A 19,252-nucleotide genomic window follows, 5' to 3' on the forward strand; every position below is an offset into this window, starting at 1 on the left:
AAGACTTTTTGGTTGAAAATTTTGATGATTATCGAAACTAGGCGATATACTAATACGTACATTTTCGACTGGAGAGATTTTAACCTCATTTTTTGTGGATTCGTAAGTATGAAGAGTTTGGTAACTAACTACCACTGATAGATTTGCTACAAACCTTTTAATAAGTTCATAATTAATAGTGGTTAATCATATATTCACTTGCGACCTCACCAAGAAGAGTACCTATATTCCACATACTAATTCTGTATGACATAGAATCTTTTTGCAGTAGAAAACTACACTAGCCTAAATGCACCCGATCCAAACATATTTGTGGTTAGTAGTTGTACACTTGTACAGTAAACTATAAATGACCTCTAATTATGCTAAGTACGTGAGGTTTTATCAACACATATTATATGGTGATGAATCAACTACACAATTAGAACCGCGACGGTGCCTTATTTAGGCCTACCTTATTTTCATCGCCAAAAAAGAGGACAATTTCGCCAGCAGGTACAATGCAAATAGAGTTTTACGTTTAAAGAATTTATCACATGTTTTTGAATAACTATACGCATATGCACAAGTAATGCATTCAGCTTCAAAATCATTAGTCCTACGTCCTTTTCTGAAACAAGGATACTTTTGCCGCAGTTCATCAGAAAACACGGTGTTCCTCTTTGGCATTATTGCTTAGCTTTATTTAGATTTTATGTTTGTCTAAATTAAAACAATGATAAGAAAAATGATTAGACTTCAAGCTGTCGCTGAAAAGTCACTTGACTCGACTTAGGCCTCATGCCGAAAAGTCACAGAAACATAATTCTGCTGAAAATATAAGCAAGAAAGCGCAAAATGCAAAAAAAGAAGGACATTTGGGCATTTTTCAGTGTCCTCGGAGGACAATTCATTTTTTTTAGAAAAGAGGACAAATCCTCCTAAAAGAGGACATATGGTAGCCCAAAGAGATTTAAACACATGAGTAGAAACTTCTCTTTTGCGCATGACGTCATGTTTGTTTCTTTTATTCTCTTGGAGCATATTCTACTTTCTCCACGGTCACGGTTCACTACATAACAATAAACATGCAGACGACGACAATGATTTTCAGATCTGTTTGCTGCTGGAACAGATTAGTCTTATTATTAGGGTGCAGTTGTTGGGATCCAATAGGTGTTAACTTTAATTGAAATTAATTAATGAAATCAGGTGAGAGTTTTAGGTTCAGCAATTAACTTATTTTCAGTTCCTTGAACTGATAATGCTGCTGTTTTGTATCAAGGCATGGCTTAGCCTACTTGAGTTGCGCGGGAAGATTTTTTCGTTCACCACATTTAAGGTGAAAAATAAAATGAATGGATGAAAAATTTAGATAGACCGAGTCATATTGTATTGTTTCATCTGCGCATAAAATTTCGCTCCACGCGCAGAATAAAAACTTTACAGATTAAGACTCAATAGTACAGTTCTTATGTTGCAGGCTTTAAGTTATTGAAATAAGCTAAATAGTCTGAAATAATGGCAAATTTGTGCTGTTTACCAATGTGCAACAACAGGTCACCTGCCGTGACTCTGTTTAAGATACCTTCGAGAAAATTTGTAAAAAAGGAGAAGGAGAGACTTTTCTTGTTAAATGAACCAAATTTCTTGTTGTTAGAAATGCAAGTTGTGAACTTTTTCTCAAGGAAAGTGGTCAGTGCAGGAGTTGTTGTAGTGTAGATGAAAAAGAGGGACGGCTCAACCAGAAAAGGCTAAATTATTACCATATGGTTAAAGATCAACCTTTAAAACGATCAGCGCAGCCAACATTTAACCTACCATCTCGAATTACCTCCACCTTTACTGCTAATGAAATTTGGTGATATTGCACTTCGTAATCCTATTAGTAATAGTCTCATTCGCAAGATTGTCAGTGTCAGTAGCTGTGCTTTTTACAATTAACTATATGTAGATTGAGCAATGCCAGAAGATAGAAATAAAACAGTATTATTTAAGATAGTCTTGTTGTTATGAAGTAATTCTTTATTAGCATTAGAGAATTAGAAGCTAAGGTTTCGACTCTGTTAGCTGATGATACGGTGCAAGTGGAGGTAGATAAAATTATGTCAGATGACATGACAGCCATTGTTAAAGCAGGTATCATACCGATTACAAAGCTGGTAATCCAGAATATGTTACTTATAACTATTCTAATGAAGCTACAAATGTAATGTGATGCACCTACACAATGCATATAACTCAGTCTTTTTGTGTCGTGTGTTTTTGTGAAGTTTACGTTAATATCATACATTTTTTTAGCTCAAGATGAGGATAAAATTGATAACTTCTACTCAATCTTTTGGAAAGAGCAGCAAAAGCTAAATAGTATGAAAAGAAATGGGGAAAGATATCACCCTGAGTTAATAAAGTAGGTTTAGGTCTCCTTGAGTAATAAACTACTGAATAACTACTAAGTTCAGAACTGAACTACTACTGAGTAACTAAGTTCAGTTGACCTCAATTTTTGTTTATTTCGTAAAAGCGTGCTAAAATCAACCCTTGCAATTTTCTTTATAGGTTCTGTTTGAGTCTAGCTGCTAAAAGTAAAAGCGCCTATGAAGAATTACGACAAAGTGGCATTTTACGACTACCAAGCTCACGCACCCTAAATGACTATCGGTAGCGTATGGGTTCTGTTCTCTGCAATTTGGCTACTACAAGCTAACTACGAGCAATTGTTTCACTTGCTCACTTTTGTACTGTTTTCAGAAACGTTTACTGCACTGCACCTGGCATTCAAGATAATGTTTTAGAAGAACTGAAATCCAAAAGTCTCAGTCTAGCATCACATGAACGATTTCTCGTTATATCAATCGATGAAATGAAAGGTGAAACTTTTCTTGGAATTTTTAACACTATTAATCACACTGTGTAAGATTCTTATTCATGCTTTATGACAAAACAATGACACAAGTTACTGTATATGCACAAGATATAACCTGTTGCTTATTTTGTTTACAGTGAAAGAAAATATTGTGTATAATGCAGCAACAGACCGAATAATAGGATTTGTTGATCTGGGTGTCGACAGACAATACAATAATGAAGCTCCTGCCACACATGCCCTACAATTTTATGGTAGGAGTATCCTCAGCAATTTTTCCCGGCCTATTGTTTTTTATGCCACCAAGAATACAAAGGCATTTCACTTGGTTAGCATGTTCTGGGAAGTGGTTGAATCCTTGGCCGGATGTGATTTTACAGTCTTAGCACTTGTTGCTGATGGTGCATCCTGCAACCGAAAATTGTTCCAATTGCTCAATAATTCCAATTTGACCGTCCCCTACAAGTGCATTAATATTTATCAGCCAGAAATGCCTATTTATTTGATTAGTGACCCTCCACACTTGCTGAAGACAGCCTGTAACTGTGTGAGATCCAGCCGTCCAGGTGGAGCTAGAATAATGAAGTACAATCAACATTTCATTTTGTGGAAGCATTTTTGCCATGTTCCCTACCTATTTGAAAGTTCAGAGTTGAGAAGTTGCAAGTTGACTGATGGCCATTTTTCCCATAAGAGTTACGCAAAAATGCGGGTTTGCTATGCCGCACAATTGCTCTCTGGAACTGTCTCCAGTTTAATGAAGAGTCGTGGTGGAGAAGAAATGAAGATGAGTGCGTGGTTTGCTGGTTTGATGAATAAGTGGTTTGACCTCATGAACACCAGATTAAATTATTCATACAACCCTGACTTGAAACCATATACAACGATTGATGATCCTCGTCTGAAATGGCTTAATACATTCCTTTCAGAGTTAAAACAATGGAAAAGCAGTTTAACTGGGTCCGTTTCCGAACAGTCAAAGCAGTTTCTGAGCCATCAAACCTACGACGGTTTAGTTTCCACATCCATGGCCATTGCTGAATTGGTGAAATTCTTGTTGGAGAACAGCCCAGAAGGTTCATACGTCTTAACTAAGCGCTTAAACCAAGACCCATTGGAGGCCTATTTCGGTCATATGAGACAAACTGGCCGTCGAAATGAAGTGCCTGATATTCACCAATATGCACAATTTGAAAATGTGATAATGTGCAAAAAGAATATCAAGTCACTTAAGGGGTCAAATGTAAATCACGTTATTGACTGGAAACATGGTGATGTTTGCGATGATCCAATGCCGAAGCGAAAAAAATAACTTGATTTCGAGTGTTTTGACAGTCTGCTTACAATACAGTAACACTTAATCCTTCTTGAGCTAAAACTGACGAAGTACATGTAAGAAGACAACTATGTAATGTACATTCATTTTAATGATTTTCTCAGACTTACATTTTGATCAGAGGTTACATGCAGTACTGAATTTAAATGATTGGCTTTTTGATAGCATCTAATCTTCACGTAAAATTTACATATTTTCATGCACAATTTTTGCAAACATTCATCAAAAACAAGATTTTCAAATATATCTTTTATGTTACAAACACTCAAAGAAGACATGCAACTTTCCATGATGTGCTCCTTTATGTCTTGTTTCCTAAAGACACTTTCTACATACATCAACAATTTCACTAGTGATTTCGCTGGAACTGTAAGATGTCCATAATTGTTATTATTTAAAGCGGAAATCAAGGAACTATTAGTGGTTTCATTACTATAATCAGTTAAACAAGACAATAGATCTATTTCTCTCGGATTTATACAGCGCTTAGTGAGTTTCTGCAAAATATAACCACCTATGTACTGAATTATGAATTCTTCGTCTCGGGTTAACTTGTGTAATGTCAAGTGTTTCCCCTTTTTGTTGTGTGCAACAGTGGTAACGTGTGATAAAAATACATCAAACAATTTTCGTGTTAAACATAGTGACAATTTTCTTGGCAAGAAAAATAGTGATGGGATGCACGTAATTCCATCACAGGAGAATTTATGAAACAGTTCATCCGGTGAACTGTACGAAGAAAATAGCTTCATAAAATAGTTAACCGCATCTGCAGTTAGATCTGTTTTAACGCCACCCACTGTTTCCCACCATTCCATCAGCTTTTCTCTTGTAACATTATTGCAAGAAGATTCTGCAAGACAAGTGTAAAATTAAGTTTGTTTGATTTTTTTAATCGGAATCTGCCAATGATAGAGCTCAAAATGAAATAAGTTTCAAACAAAAAACAAATATACCGTGAGCAGTTTTTTGATGAGCCAGCAAAGTTTCATTACTTGTGCAGTTATGCAAACATTGTCCACATCTGCAAATAAATATTTTCATTATCAGATTAAATGACATCAATATATCAGTACAGTATTACTTCAAATACTCGTTACGACTTACATTAATTTGTTGTTTTGCTTGGCTGTTTATTATAAATTGGCGAGAACGTACACTCTGGGTGACCGCCATACAGGACAAGCTCAACAGCAGTTGGCTAATTGATTAATAGGCATATCGTATCTTACATGAAGTTTGCTGCATCGTCTTCTGGGTCACAATCTATTTCAATAATTAACTTCAAGTTGACATCCATTAGATCCCAACAACTGCACCACAATAACAAGATCTGAAATCAGACTTTCAGTAGCCTATTTTAATGACACAACACCTGCAACATAAGGCCTATGCTAATGAGTAATGAGTTTAGTTGCTAATTGCCTGGTCGAAGATAAATGTGGTGAACGAAAAAATCTTCCCGCGCAACTCAAGTAGGCTAAGCCAAGCCTTGATACAAAACAGCAGCATTATCAGTTCAAGGAACTGAAACTAAGTTAATTGCTGAACCTAAAACTCTCACCTGATTTCAATTATTAATTTCAATTAAAATTAACACCCAATGGATCCCAATAACTGCACCCTAATAATAAGACTAATCTGTTCCAGCAGCAAACAGATCTGAAAATCATTGTCGTCGTCTGCATGTTTATTGTTATGTAGTGAACCGTGACCGTGGAGAAAGTAGAATATGCTCCAAGAGAATAAAAGAAACAAACATGACGTCATGCGCAAAAGAGAAGTTTCTACTCATGTGTTTAAATCTCTTTGGGTAGCCCTAGCCTTATTGTTTGACTTTTCGAATTTTACCAATAGACAATTTACTAATTGATTGTAGTTTTTCGTCTTGATCCGAAAAAGAGGGTTTCTCTCTTGTAAATAGCATTCACTAGCCTATGTCCTATAGAAGGCCTCGCCAACCCGCGGCTCTTTGCCCGGTATTATGCGGCTCTTTCGTTCATATTGAACCTCCAAAAGAGAGCACATTTTACCCATTTTGGGCAGATAAGTAATACAAAAAAGTAATCTCTTCTGGCTAATGTTCAATTGATATTTGCTAAATAATGACTGTTTACATCAGATGTCGACCCAGAATAAAGATGATGAAACCGAAACAAAATCTGATGCAGTATTATGACGTAATAAGAAAAAGCATCATAAATCATAATGTGTATGTTGTGGCTCTTTGTGGCTAACACAGTAAGAAGTGAGGCTCTTAGTCTCTGACTGGTTGGCCATCCCTGCCCTATAGTGTCTTACAGCGTCACATCTTCTAACGTGGCGGGAATGTATGAACGCCCTACTTCAATTTTAGCGAGATTTTGATCACTCAACTGTGTCAAATTAATTGTAAACGACGATAAATACAGTGAACCTCAATTGTATCGAGTATTTGAGCATTAAATCTACTTTGGTCTATATTTCCTAAACACTACATGAGGACCAGATTATATTTACGGCCCAAGACACGTTAATTTGCTCCAGGGCATTTAGAAAACAGCGTTTGCTAAATAATGGTTCTCCAAAAGATACTAAAATATGATCAAAAACGTCAGAGTAGACGCGTAGACAAAAGTGTTTATGGTCAACGACTTGCACAGGGCTTTCTAATGAAAGGTAAGTCAGGTGCCAAAAACCTGCCATTGTTAAAAAAACTTACTCCGAACAGAAGAATATAAAAACGAATAAATGCGGGCTAATAGTAAATAAACCTTATAGGTAGACTATAGAGTAAAGTGTCTGATACAGTCAACTTTGGTCACATACTGCAGCTGGTGTACTGCGAAATGTAAGTAATATACCTGAACACATTTCTGACCTGTACATTTCGCAGTACACCTGAAGAATAAAGCTTATGCTTGTGAAAGCTATTCAGAGAACTTTGTAATGAACATAACCCTTCTTGTTTCGTTCTTGTCTTGGCCTATACTTATTATCATGGCATCTTGAATATTAGATATTCTTTATCGCTTAACCTAGTTTTGATTAAGAAAGTTCATATACGATTGTGTGTGATTTACTTAGTTAGAGAATAGAGAAAATTGTTGATTAAATGTAACCAAAGCTTATATTATTGGTCGGGAATATAATTGTACTTACACAACAAAAGAAATAAAACGTTTTACATGAAATGCGCTTTTACTGAAGCTACTTCATCTGATTGTAGCTGGCATGAAATAATAGGTTGGCGTAGACTCGTAGAGTCGTAGACTATAATAAGATAAATAAAAATAAACCAACTATAATAAAGGCAGAGATTAATTGCTTGTTAAACATATTATTTATAAGCTTATAGTTTGTGAGCTTGGACTGCTGGTTACTTGACCGTATAGCTTCAGGTTTTAACTCATAATGGTAGCAATAATGTATGGATGATTTTAAGGTGTTAGATTATGCCAGTGAGTAATATTTGCAGCGTTGTTGTGTTTATTTAGTCGTGCCTTGTCACTGCTCACAATCTGAGACTGTTGAAAGCAATTACCTACAAAACACAAGTTTTTACACTTTCCGAAGAGGAAAGAAGATACGAAAACATTGACACGTTAATTGCTGTGGTCTAGGTTTTAACATCAACGATCAATCACCCGAATCTTCTTGTCAGTTAACCCTATTCTAACTAGGCTTGGCTTCTCCCGCACACTGTCATAGCAAAACGTGGCGTACAGTTGCATTGATTGCTGTAGAAACTTGAAATTTGGTGACTTTTCCTAAAAAATGTTCAGCTATCTGTCAATGTTTGTTTGATAAAGTTGGATTTTGTAATTTTGAAGTTATTGCGATATTTTCATAATTTTTCTCTGCTTTGCTCTGCTCTCCGCATTGAAGCGTATTACTCATTTACGCACCAATAACTCGACTAACTAGTCTCTTTCCTTCTCTTCTCGCGGTCAGCTGGTTTTCCGCACAGCGGGGACGCGGCGTAACAAGAAGAATTTCTAGAAATGTGTCACTTTTAGAAATACTTAATTTACACAAAATTCACTTTCTTTAGTTTTACAATTATGATGTATACAGGAAGCCAGATGATTTTTCTACTAACCTGTCAAAATCCGATCAGTTTACGACGTATAGTTTTCTAGTAATTAACGATTGAAAATGTGTGTGCGGGGTCGGCCACACCTAGTTTTTTAGTAAACTCGCAAGCCTGGTTAGGATAGGGTTAACTTGTACACTCAATTCGCAATGTTACTTTGTTTGACTTATTTTTCAAGTTCCTCAGAACACCCGAGCACTCCCGAATAACGTTAATTCAATTATTATTTTTATTACCGAATGAAACAGTGAAACATAAGTAAACTTAAACGACATTTTGTAACTGCTGTGTGAAAGGGGAGATGTGTAATAGCTATATATGACTATAATAGGTGAGGTAAAACACTAATAAGTAATAACTAATTGATGTTCGATATTGACTCATAAAATGCGTAATATGTAGGCATTAAAAATCCTTTTGAATGGGAAAAGATTGAAACTGTAGCAAGCATGAAAGCTTTCTGTTTCTTTGTGTTGTGAGCCATGTTCATTGGCCGATGAAGATTCTAACGTAATACAGCAGGGAGTGTGTTATCGGCATAACTTGCGGTTAGCGAGATTTTGGTTCAATCGCACTCATCCGTGACCAGTCACTCACAACTGAAGATAAAAATAGGAAAAGTGTCTGGACTCAAGCATTTTGTGCATTGGTGGGTAGCAATATACTTTAAGTTGTACATAAGCAGTTTACATACAGGCAGAAGTTGCATAAGCCTACATAGTAAGAACACTTGCTAAATCAAAGCCCATGACGTGTTTAATTGGTCTAGGAAGTTCAGGAAATGACAATAGGCTATTCTTCATTGATATGTATCCCATATACATAATAGAGATTAATAACGCGTTAAATATTATATAGAGTAGGTAGAAGTGCTTATCATCAGCTTGTGCATAGATTTCTGGTATGACGTAGAGCAGTCTCAAATAACGTCATCTCAATGTTGTCAGACAACTTCCTTGTAAAAGAAGGAAAATAAACACGGGTATGTTTAAAACTATAAAAGAATTGTCGTGACGTAAACGAACCACTTGAACTTACATTGCGTTCGTATAACTCGTTACACAAAGCAAGTAGAAGTTATGTCTCTTTTAGCAGAAAAGAATGATAATGGTTTAGACTTTAGAATTATACCAATGAACAGTAGGTGTAAAGTCGAAACGTTTGATTCAATTTAAACTACGTCATTTCCTGTAACTTTTGCGTGTGTAATACAGTTTAGTTTTGTTATTCTGCTGGGCTTTGTTTTTATTGAGACAGAGTTGTATACTAGTATTAGTTTTAGATTTTGAGTTTACTGTACAAGTATTTAACTCGGTTTAGCTTAACTGAAAGCTTCGAGAACAAGTTGACGTAAAACGGTACAAGTAAGTACCTGGTATATACTTTGCTAGGCTAGTAGCCAAAATTAGCCCTTAGCGACTTAGTTCTATGAAATTCTTGTGCAAATCTGGTAATATTATAATGTTATATGACATGTATTTCGTGTGTTGACCGTCAAATGCTGTTGTGTTATAACTTGGCTCTTGCTCAGCAGACGCCCCCCTTTAATTACTTACGAATTGGGCAATCTTGTTACCACAAAGCAAATTGCGTTATCTCTATCGATCCGTCTAATTTTGCATTGACATTGAAAGCATCTCATGTAGTGTAGTTTGAAAGCAGTAATAGTTTTAAAGGGAATCAATAGTAACGACTTTGTCTGCTTGGTCAGCATACTGTGATGCTCAACTAGCTTAAGCGGTCTAAAGATAGCGTACCACTTTGGAGTCAGATTGATTGAACACTACAAACGTACAGTGAAGTTGACACAATAGCAAGTCGGCTACAGTATCAGGAACCCCACACAAGTAACGCAGTGCTATATGGTATATTAAGGGATAATGTGGAAAACGCGCAAGAAGTTCAGTATACTTTTGTGATCGACTTTTGCTGTCTTTCGAGGCCACCGCATTCCTTTCTCACAACACCATACATGGCGAAAAATAAACAACGCAATACAATTCCCATACAAAGAACTAGAAATCATGATGGTAATGAAATAGCTTTGGATAAGCGAAGGAAAATATGCTGCATAGCTCCAGTATCTTTGTGTATACCACAAAAAATGGACTTGAGTGAAGCAGCTTCGTTTTACTCAGACAGCTTCAGTTTAGAACAGCAGTGTTGCAGAATTGTTTTCAAATATTGAAGTTTTTAAAACGTGTTGACAATGTTTAGCTTGTTACAGGCCTACTTTAAAATAATAGTATAGAAATAGTATCGTATACTGATAGTATAATATAATAGTTTGTATATTTAAATATACTATTAGTATATGTATTAGAGTAGTTGAATATTGTAACTCTTAAACTAAATAGTTTTTGCAGATCATCAAGATAAGATATTTTCATAAAAATGGCGGCTGCGTACCCAGTTAACCAAACAAACACTACGTCTGTGGTATTGCAACCTCAAGCGCAGATCATGATGCAACCTCAACCTCAACCTCAACCTCAACAGATTTCAGCTTCAGCAAACAGTAAAACGAAGGCACTCAGAGGAATCGCGGTTTGTAACCTATGGCCTATACTATTAGCGATAAACAGCAAAATGTGATCAATACCCTCTATGCTTATACCTTTGATCAACAGTATTCGTTAAAGTCACATTGAAGTTTCAATGAATAAGCAGCCGACTGCTCTTTGACTATAATAAACTGTGCAAATCATATCTATTATATAGCTTAAAAGATAAAAAGAAAGATGGTAGCTTACAAACATTATGGAAATAGTTCACGTTTTTATTACTATTTTTACCAATGCGTCTTTAACATATTAGTTTTTATGTTATGTTACGTCCTAGATAGCAGAAGTGGTTCTCGGATCTTTATGCGTGGTGTTGGGAGCAGTATTCTCCAGCTATGTCAGTGAGCACGGTTATAGGTCCAGTTATGGTTATGGTTACTACCGAGCGTGGACGACCGGAGAAGGAATATGGTGTGGTGTTTGGGTAAGATTACAGTATATATTATGATCAAAATAGAAATCTGTTTTCATACATGAAAAAATATTTACGCCATATTATTACAAACACAGGTAATAATATGCTAATAATATAAAACAACACGTTCAAATCCACTTATTGATAACAGAAAACTTGAGTCTATTTCAATTTAGAATAGATCATGTACTTAATTTTTTGTACTTGATTTTCTTCATCTTCATTTGCTTCACTACTTCATTTTTTCGTACTTTATTTTTACAATTATTTCGTCTTTTTCAGGTAGTAATTGCTGGTGGACTTGGAATAGCTGCTGGAAGTAAAAGGGCGACACCTTGCATCGTGAGCATGGCAACGAGAATTTTACTTAAGCTGTTATCTGGCACACATGAACGTCAACATGATTGCAAGTTTAGATACATCAGTGCAAAACTTTGTCGTTTTATCTTAACTTTTTTAGATCAACTGTCACATGGGTTTTGCCATCACTGGAGCGGTATTCTCAATTACACTTTTTGGTTTGGGAATAGGGATCGTTTCCGGACCGAGAACGGTATATTAACAAATACCTTTACTGATATACGATGTAGTTTATTAAATGCACTTTTAATATTTTTATTCAACAAAACATTTAAACTGGAATGACATTTACCCACTTTCAAACAAGGCTTTCGCCATTGGCCTGATGGTAGTCAATATCGTCGCTGCTTTTTTATCTTTCATTCTCCTCATTGTGAGTGCGTCATTGAGTTGCTGCATCAATCCTCAAGGTTGTTGTGGAGGATGTTGCGGAGGATGTTGTGGACAGGTTGGTTCTTTTATTAGTTATAATTTCAACAAAGTGATCTTAATTTAACCCTAACCCACATCTTGAGGTTTCAACTTCATTTAACAGGGATACTTAGAAACAAACCAGCAGGTGGCGTACATTGGAACCGCCCCTGGCACTGCTGGTCAACCTGTATTCGTTCAGAGTAAGTCATTATGTCAGGTTATTGCTGCCATTTTTCAATGATTACGTTTATATCGTAGCATACTTTGTTATAGATATACAAGCTAGGCAATCGCAGTCTCATTACGTTTTTCAAACAGCACCTGTCGCAGGAACAATTCCACAGTATACTATGCCAGTGGTGATGCAGCAAGGTCCAGTAATTCCATCCAACTCTGCTGCCACTACAAGCCAAGTCATGCCAACTAATCAGCTTGTTTCTGATGCTGGCCAGAGAAAACAGCAAGAAGCTTCCAACATCACGCAATCTCCAACAGAGAGTGGGCAAAGTTACCCACCTGCTTATTCCCAGTAATTAGTCATCGATAATAATCAAATGGTGAACGATACAGAAAATTTCGAAAGATGTTCAGCAAAAAAAAAAAACAAATTAAGATGTTGTTATAGTAAATGGTGGCTTGCCTGCCATGTTTATGATTTACATTTTTTTGATTGTGTCTTGCCATTTGTTTTGTACTGTTGTTTATTTGCTGCTTGGCGTTGTTGTTGTGGATTTAAAAAAATATTAATCAGAGATGCTTAATAAACCTGTGAATTTTGCGTGTGTGTATATGCACGATTATTTTGTTTCAAGCTTGGCTATTGCTATTTTTAAAATGCAGTTATGTAGATAAAAATAATAAAAAAGCAAATCAATCAAGTATAAGTGTAATAAAAAAATCAACCAAATTTCTTGTTAGTTTGTAGTATTTTTGCCATTGCCATTGTACAGTACTTGATTGTGTTTCCTCTTTTCGGGCGCCTCTAAGAGTAAACTTATAGAACACATTGTATCGTCGTTCTTGTTTTATTGCCATACAACATACTTCAGGAGGTTATAGCTTCGTACAAGTTTAACGGTTTTATTGCTAAACCTATTTTAGTTGTTAATTTAGGTAGCTGTAGGCTACATGTGTAATGATTAAGTATGTAAAGCAGTATATCCAAAAATCGCTAAAAAGTGCGTTTCTGACAGTTATAAACCTGTTGCGTTTACTTAATGACATGAAAGACATTTCGTAATTGTAGGTTACTTGCTTTTTCTAAATATAGCTATGAAGCAAAGTACGTCTTTATTTTTGAGGAATAAATTGCTTTGTTTATTTAATCGTCTCTTGTTACTATACTTACGCTGGAAATAGCAGTTAAGCCCGACCTGGCATTCGCTAGCATTGATGCCGACGCAGGCGACCGTAAGCAGATGTGTACATAAATGGAAAACACGCAATAGAGGTTTCAGAACATGACTGAAGGCTTGCACCAAAAAAGGGGATTAAAGCTCAGCAAAACAAAAACCGTGTTGGAATCTTTCCTTGGGTTGGGCATATCTCTCTCGTATCTTCAACTCCTTGAGTCATTATTCAAGAAACTTGCATCTCGCGTCACTTTGATAAGAAAACTGGTGAGCTCAAGCTTGAAGTCTGGGAATGCTACTTTTGTTATACAGAAACTTTGGCACTAGTCTATTCCACGGCTGAGTGCAGCTGCGCTTTCGTCTGATGTCGTAATACGCACATGCACCAACCAAATCGACACTGTCATAAACGGCGTCATGGGTACTGTGACTAAGATGTTTGGACCCCACACTTTTGGACAATATTTCCATTCTTCAGGGCATTCAACCAGCTAGGCTTTGCGGCGATACAGTCACTTTTTCTTTCGTTATCGGGAAACTGAGCCATTCTACCTGCTCCACCTAAACTTTTTCCCTAAGCAAATAAGCAAGCGCCACGACTAAAGTCGACATTTGTCCCGACCGCAGTACGACTGCTAGAAAAAGTCAAAAATTCAGCCATCAGCGTCGCTCGTTGGACAAATCATAAATGGAACGCGAAATGCATGGCAGCAAATTTCTCCCAAACTTTGCAACTTTATATATAACTGATGCAAACTCCCACCCCAGTCGACTTTCGCTCTACATGGCAGAAAGCAAAAATTCCGTTACGATTCATCTTAATCGTTGCCAAAAAGTTACTAATTACCAGGTATCATATCGCATTTTATTCGAAGCTTTTTTGCGTTTTCTTTAATATCAAAGCAAAAGAAATGGAAAGCAGCGGCCTATACAGCAACATCTTTTAACTGTTCGATTGTTTCCTCGTAATTGAATGAAGACAAACACGAATATTTTTGACAGTAAAAAGACCAGCGGTCATTTTTGACCGCTTTACAATTTTCTTTTCTTTGTTACGGCCTTGCCTGTTAGAATTGGATCTTGGTCCCCCTGTGAGTTTTCCTAACTTTGCTGGTGGTGACAGGAAACAAAGAAATTAAAGGGACCCAATTTTCAGAACGAGGTCATTGAAGCAATATACCTAAAAAGAACTTTGCTCATGCTTTCTTATTGTCTTTCTCTGTGCCAGGCAACCAGACGTTATCAAAACAATGCGAGCGAGATAGCAGATTACTGTTTTACTCCCTCTTGTGTCAAACATTTACTTTGTTATGTCATAGTCAGATCTGCCAGGAAATGTTGTGAAACTGATTACAACCGATAAGTTGATACATTTTTGCTATTAAAAGTCGTTTTACAGCCGCAAACAGATACGCGGTTAAAATCGACCGCAGTGGCCTTTTTAGGTAGAGAAAAATCACGGTCTTTCTAGTGTTAAAATGATGGCAGAAGAACTATTATAACAGTTGGTTGGTAGTTGGTAACTCTAGGGCTCGCATTGGTATAAGTCGTTACACTAACAAGCTCAAAGCTGCATGTCAGTAATAAAGAAAAGAATCAGGTTTCATGCATCAATTAGGCAATAAACTGCAGAATTAAAGTCAAAATCTCTGCTGTTGATAGCATATGTCTGTTCAGAATTCCGATAAATAACATTATGCACGCATGATCTACATTGCACAGTGGTCGTCTTTCTGTGGGAATCGTCTGCGATGCTTCATTAATCCGATGTTCAATAACCTGGCCCCACTTTTTCATTTTTGACACTATTTTATTGTATAAGCCATAGGCCTATAAAAACGCTTCCGGTTTCTTGCCATCAAGAAAGGTTAATCATATAAATGAAATAAAGCACAAAAATGGTACCTGAGTAAACCCAGATTTGGTCGATAAATAAGACAGGATCAGCATAGAAAAGTAGTGTTTGAAGAATGATTTTACAATGACTTTGATAGGGTTGAGCTAGACTTTACATATTAAGTTTATACTTGTAATGAGAGCCACAAAAGCAGATATAAACATTTTATTGAAAAACAACATGTTTCGAACAACATTTGTATTTTTTCAAAGCTGGAATGAATTACAGTAGTTGATTACCGAATTACATACTCTACAATGTTATATTAGAGGAAGATATGATATGAACGATAAGATTTTTAAAATCTATTGAAAGGTCTACACTACAGTATATGATTAATATAATAATAATGGTTAACATATAATCTATTTGGAAATAATATAGACACACACAATATATAGATTTTAACTTTAGCATTAAGTCGTTATTGCAGCAAATCAAGGTAAACTCTCCTGAGAATGGCACCTGCGTTTTGTCAACAGATTTCATCTTCGATCAAAGTGACAACATTTAAAGTAATAGTGGTTTGTATTCCGATTTTTATGGTTATAGCCTACAGGGCAAAAATTGTCTACATCTATGCTTTGATCAGCAACATTTGTTAAATCTTGTTTAGTTCTTATCACATGTTGTAATTTCATTTCACATTGTTCTACAGCGCAAATCATCTTTTACTATAATATACCATGTAAGTTTAAGGCAAAGTGACATTCATTATAGATAGTTTTCATACTATATTTAAAAATGTTTTTTCTGAGGATATGATTTAACGGTTTTTTATACGTACTAGATTTCACAAGTAGTTCTTGGATACTTACGCGTGGTGTCGGGAGCAGTGTTCTCAAGCTATTTTAACAAATATATGCGGCAAACAGTCAGCATGATTGCACTGATGACTACGACTGAAATATGGAATATTGTGAATATGGGGGAATATGGTGTGGTGTTTGAGTAAGATTATGGTTTAAGTGATAACCAGAATAAAAGATTCTGACTTTGCAGTATGTATAATAAACAATCCTTGCTCCATGTTATTACCAACACAAAAATTTTGCGTTCAAATCCATTCATTGTTAAAAATCCTGAGTCTATTTCGATTTAGAATAGATCACGTGCTTTATTAAGTGTTTATATTTTTCAGATAGTAGTTGCTGGTGGACTTGGAATAGCTGCTGAAAGTAAAAGGGCGACACCTTGCATCGTGAGCATGGCAACGAAAAAATATTACTTAAGCTGTTATCTGGCACGCATGAACGTCAACATAAATACATGTTTAGATACATCAGTGCAAAACTTTGTCGTTTTATCTTAACTTTTTTAGATCAACTGTCACATGAGTTTTGCCGTCACTGGAGCGGTATTCTCAATTACACAAGGCGCTTGGGGAATATGGATCGTTTTAGGAACCCAATCGGTTTACTGAAACACAGCTCGATATATTAGGCCTCGTTTAAATAATAATATTTAATAATTATTTAATTTACCATTCAAATTTGAATGATGTTTAACCAACATGTTTAAACTGTTACAGTCATTCGCTGTTGGCCTGATTGTAGACAATATTATCCCTGCTTTTCTATCTTCCATTCTCCTCATTGTAAGCGCAATGCTGACGTGTTTCATTATTATTCAAGGTTTTTGCCTTGCTTGTTGCTTTGAATGCAACATATGCTGCCGCAGATGTTGCGATCAGGTTACTTTTGGGTCTTTTAGTGATAATCTAAGCTTAACTAGACAATTTAGAATACTTTCAGCACCTATTTAGGTTTTGACTTTATTTATCAGGGAAACTTGTACAAAACCAGCAGATGGCATAGGTTGCAACCGCTCCTGACCCTGCTCCACCGAGATCCGTTCAAAGTTCAAATTACACGACAGTAATTGCCATGTTATCTTAATGCCAGTTTTTTATGACCTATACAGCCTGGCCAATCAAATTTTAATTACGTTATTCAAACAACACCAGCATCAGTCCCACAAATAGCTCCACAGTGTGTTATGACGTTTGTGATTGGGCAAGCACCAATGATGCATTCCACTTCTGGAGTCACTTCAAGGCAGCTCATGTCAATTGATCAGCTTAAATCGGACGACATGAAGAAAAAACAGAAGAAGATTTTAACGTCACACCATCTACAGCAGAAAGCAAACCAGGTTACCCACCCGCTTAGGCTATTCCCAACCAGCCAACGATAGCTCTAAAAAATAAATTTGAGTGCAAGCATATAGGGTAAATTTTTATGGACTACAGTTTGTTATTTCTGGTTGCAACGTGAATTTTTTTAGTACAAGGATATAATGTTAATAATAATGATTTTCATTCAAAAGACTATTAAATACTAAACAGCTTTTTTTATTCCAATAAATTTGTGTAACCCTTTTTTGCGGTATATCACCATCCATAAAGTGTAAATAACGCAAATTCCACATATAATAGAATAAAATGCGCATTTACTTATTTGATTGTATCTGACTGAAGGTTCCAGAAAAGGGTCTAAGTTAGAAGTAAGTATAGTACCTACCTTTACATAGCAATAAGCACAAAGACTAGCTCGGTAACCGGGGCTAGAGCGATGAGAAATCATCTCCACGTTTCGAACGCGTTCGAAGGCGAAAATTGCGGAATTTCGTTGGTAAATCTGTAACGTGTTAATTAGCTTATATATATGTAACACGAAAAAAGAATTATATTATAGCAACTGCTTGGTTTTTCAGTCCAACATCCACCCTATCTAAAATATCTCTTAAGTTTGTTTAAAATACATGCTAAACAAAGAACTTATAGTTTGGTTAATGTCGAATTTAATTACAACTTTTGTAGTAAAGTTTTCGTTATTGACTTTCGATGATAGCAAAACGGGCCTATCGGGCCCAGTGCAATATGTCTAAATACATGATAGGCCTACTGTCAATTTTACTTCTCAATGAAATTTTTGTAATTGCCAGTAAATTCGCATACAGTGTAGTTTATGATAAAAATGTGTGCAGTGCATTTTAGGCACAGAAAATTATAGCAATGGTGATGATAATTGCCATGTAGCACAGATAAAATTTAGAAATCATAATTCAGTCATTCTTCTGTGTTTGATACCGCCAGCACAAGTAATTATAAAAACAAAGACTCAAGAATAATTATATTATGATAAGAAAATTCATAACTAAAAACATTGAAACAGATTGATACTTTATTATTTTATTGATTATTTTAACCTGGTCATTTGAAAACATCTCTCAAGCCAAAAAAATTAGAGGAACTTTGGTCTACAGGTCACTTTATTGTTAGTACTTGGTTTTCTGCGTCGTTATTTACCTATGTAATTCTGTGTAAGTGTGTGCTTACTACAATATAATAACAATACAATATAAAATGCGAGCTGCTTATGGATAAAAGTATCCAGGTTTTTAGTTTTAACTTCTGGTTTTAATTATTTTCCTGGTTTTATTTTACGCTTGGCCCGGAAGGACTGTTTTGTGATTTTTATGCTGTAGAACGGCCAGCCCTATTTTTAGCTTTGTCAATATAAGTGAGTTTATGTTATCCTATAAGCCCGAGATGTGATGTGGTATAGCAATGCATCATATCGCTTGGTGACTGGCCGTTAAAAGCTAATGGATAGATGGATTTGCGGTGAAAATATACGCGATATTAAGATTTAGGAAATAAACAACATGGCTGGTTGGAACAATATAACGTTGGATAAGTCAGATAACTACCCGTTTACATTTGAAGGTGAATAGATTTGAATGGTAAAAAGTACTAGATGAACGATGCAATGATGAAAAATAGCAATGAGCAATGCAAAACTTCTCCTAGCCATGGCTAATTAAAACGCAAGTTTTGATTTTTCACTAAAACCATGCTTCTATTAATTCCATTTTAGATGCGGACAAAGTAAAGAAATTATGCGAAGCCTTGCAAAGCTACGAAGACAGAATGACCGATGTAAGTGTCTTATCACCAATGCGTTTCCTTCTCACAGTATAGAATCAAAAA

At 35.9% G+C, this 19,252-nt stretch overlaps 3 protein-coding genes across 4 annotated transcripts; 2 read left to right on the top strand and 1 right to left on the bottom strand.

The window, feature by feature from the left end:
• The first annotated feature begins 949 nt into the window (after positions 1-949).
• On the top strand, positions 950-4,595 carry LOC143460391 (uncharacterized). The gene is made up of 6 exons (XM_076957880.1): positions 950-1,840; positions 2,012-2,118; positions 2,281-2,389; positions 2,539-2,640; positions 2,731-2,849; positions 3,356-4,595. Exons 1-6 carry the CDS (start codon positions 1,749-1,751, stop codon positions 3,373-3,375), a joined length of 549 nt encoding a protein of 182 aa, XP_076813995.1. The 5' UTR covers positions 950-1,748; the 3' UTR covers positions 3,376-4,595.
• Positions 4,255-5,640, bottom strand: LOC143460389 (uncharacterized). Its single transcript, XM_076957879.1, has 3 exons — positions 5,414-5,640; positions 5,138-5,205; positions 4,255-5,034 (listed from the first exon to the last, which is right to left on the bottom strand). The coding sequence occupies exons 1-3, from the start codon at positions 5,479-5,481 to the stop codon at positions 4,265-4,267; spliced, it is 906 nt and encodes a 301-aa protein (XP_076813994.1). The 5' UTR covers positions 5,482-5,640; the 3' UTR covers positions 4,255-4,264.
• A 3,046-nt stretch (positions 5,641-8,686) lies between these two features.
• On the top strand, positions 8,687-13,018 carry LOC143460246 (uncharacterized). Of its 2 annotated transcripts, none has more exons than XM_076957691.1 (8): positions 8,687-8,905; positions 10,623-10,803; positions 11,098-11,244; positions 11,518-11,577; positions 11,696-11,788; positions 11,903-12,043; positions 12,131-12,209; positions 12,328-13,018. In XM_076957691.1, the coding sequence occupies exons 2-8, from the start codon at positions 10,651-10,653 to the stop codon at positions 12,540-12,542; spliced, it is 888 nt and encodes a 295-aa protein (XP_076813806.1). In that variant the 5' UTR covers positions 8,687-8,905; positions 10,623-10,650; the 3' UTR covers positions 12,543-13,018. The 2 variants fall into 2 exon arrangements, with proteins under 2 accessions (XP_076813806.1, XP_076813805.1); XM_076957690.1 differs by having other exon boundaries at positions 8,689-8,905; positions 12,283-13,018.
• The last annotated feature ends 6,234 nt before the right edge of the window (positions 13,019-19,252 follow it).

The sequence above is a fragment of the Clavelina lepadiformis genome, chromosome 5 (assembly GCF_947623445.1).
Source record: "Clavelina lepadiformis chromosome 5, kaClaLepa1.1, whole genome shotgun sequence".
NCBI classification, from domain to species: Eukaryota; Metazoa; Chordata; class Ascidiacea; order Aplousobranchia; family Clavelinidae; genus Clavelina; species Clavelina lepadiformis.

Bases quoted from the DNA above. Each gene is read 5' to 3' on its own strand.
- LOC143460391 (XM_076957880.1), top strand. From the start codon at position 1,749: ATGGTTAAAGATCAACCTTTAAAACGATCAGCGCAGCCAACATTTAAC. The intron at 2,390-2,538 runs GTAGGTTTAGGT...TTTTCTTTATAG, and splicing joins TATCACCCTGAGTTAATAAA to GTTCTGTTTGAGTCTAGCTG. The intron at 2,850-3,355 runs GTGAAACTTTTC...TTATTTGATTAG, and splicing joins ATCAATCGATGAAATGAAAG to TGACCCTCCACACTTGCTGA.
- LOC143460389 (XM_076957879.1), bottom strand. From the start codon at position 5,481: ATGGATGTCAACTTGAAGTTAATTATTGAAATAGATTGTGACCCAGAA. The intron at 5,206-5,413 runs GTAAGATACGAT...ATTTATTTGCAG, and splicing joins GACGATGCAGCAAACTTCAT to ATGTGGACAATGTTTGCATA. The intron at 5,035-5,137 runs GTATATTTGTTT...CTTGTCTTGCAG, and splicing joins TCATCAAAAAACTGCTCACG to AATCTTCTTGCAATAATGTT.
- LOC143460246 (XM_076957690.1), top strand. From the start codon at position 10,651: ATGGCGGCTGCGTACCCAGTTAACCAAACAAACACTACGTCTGTGGTA. The intron at 10,804-11,097 runs GTTTGTAACCTA...GTTACGTCCTAG, and splicing joins AGGCACTCAGAGGAATCGCG to ATAGCAGAAGTGGTTCTCGG. The intron at 11,245-11,517 runs GTAAGATTACAG...CGTCTTTTTCAG, and splicing joins GAATATGGTGTGGTGTTTGG to GTAGTAATTGCTGGTGGACT.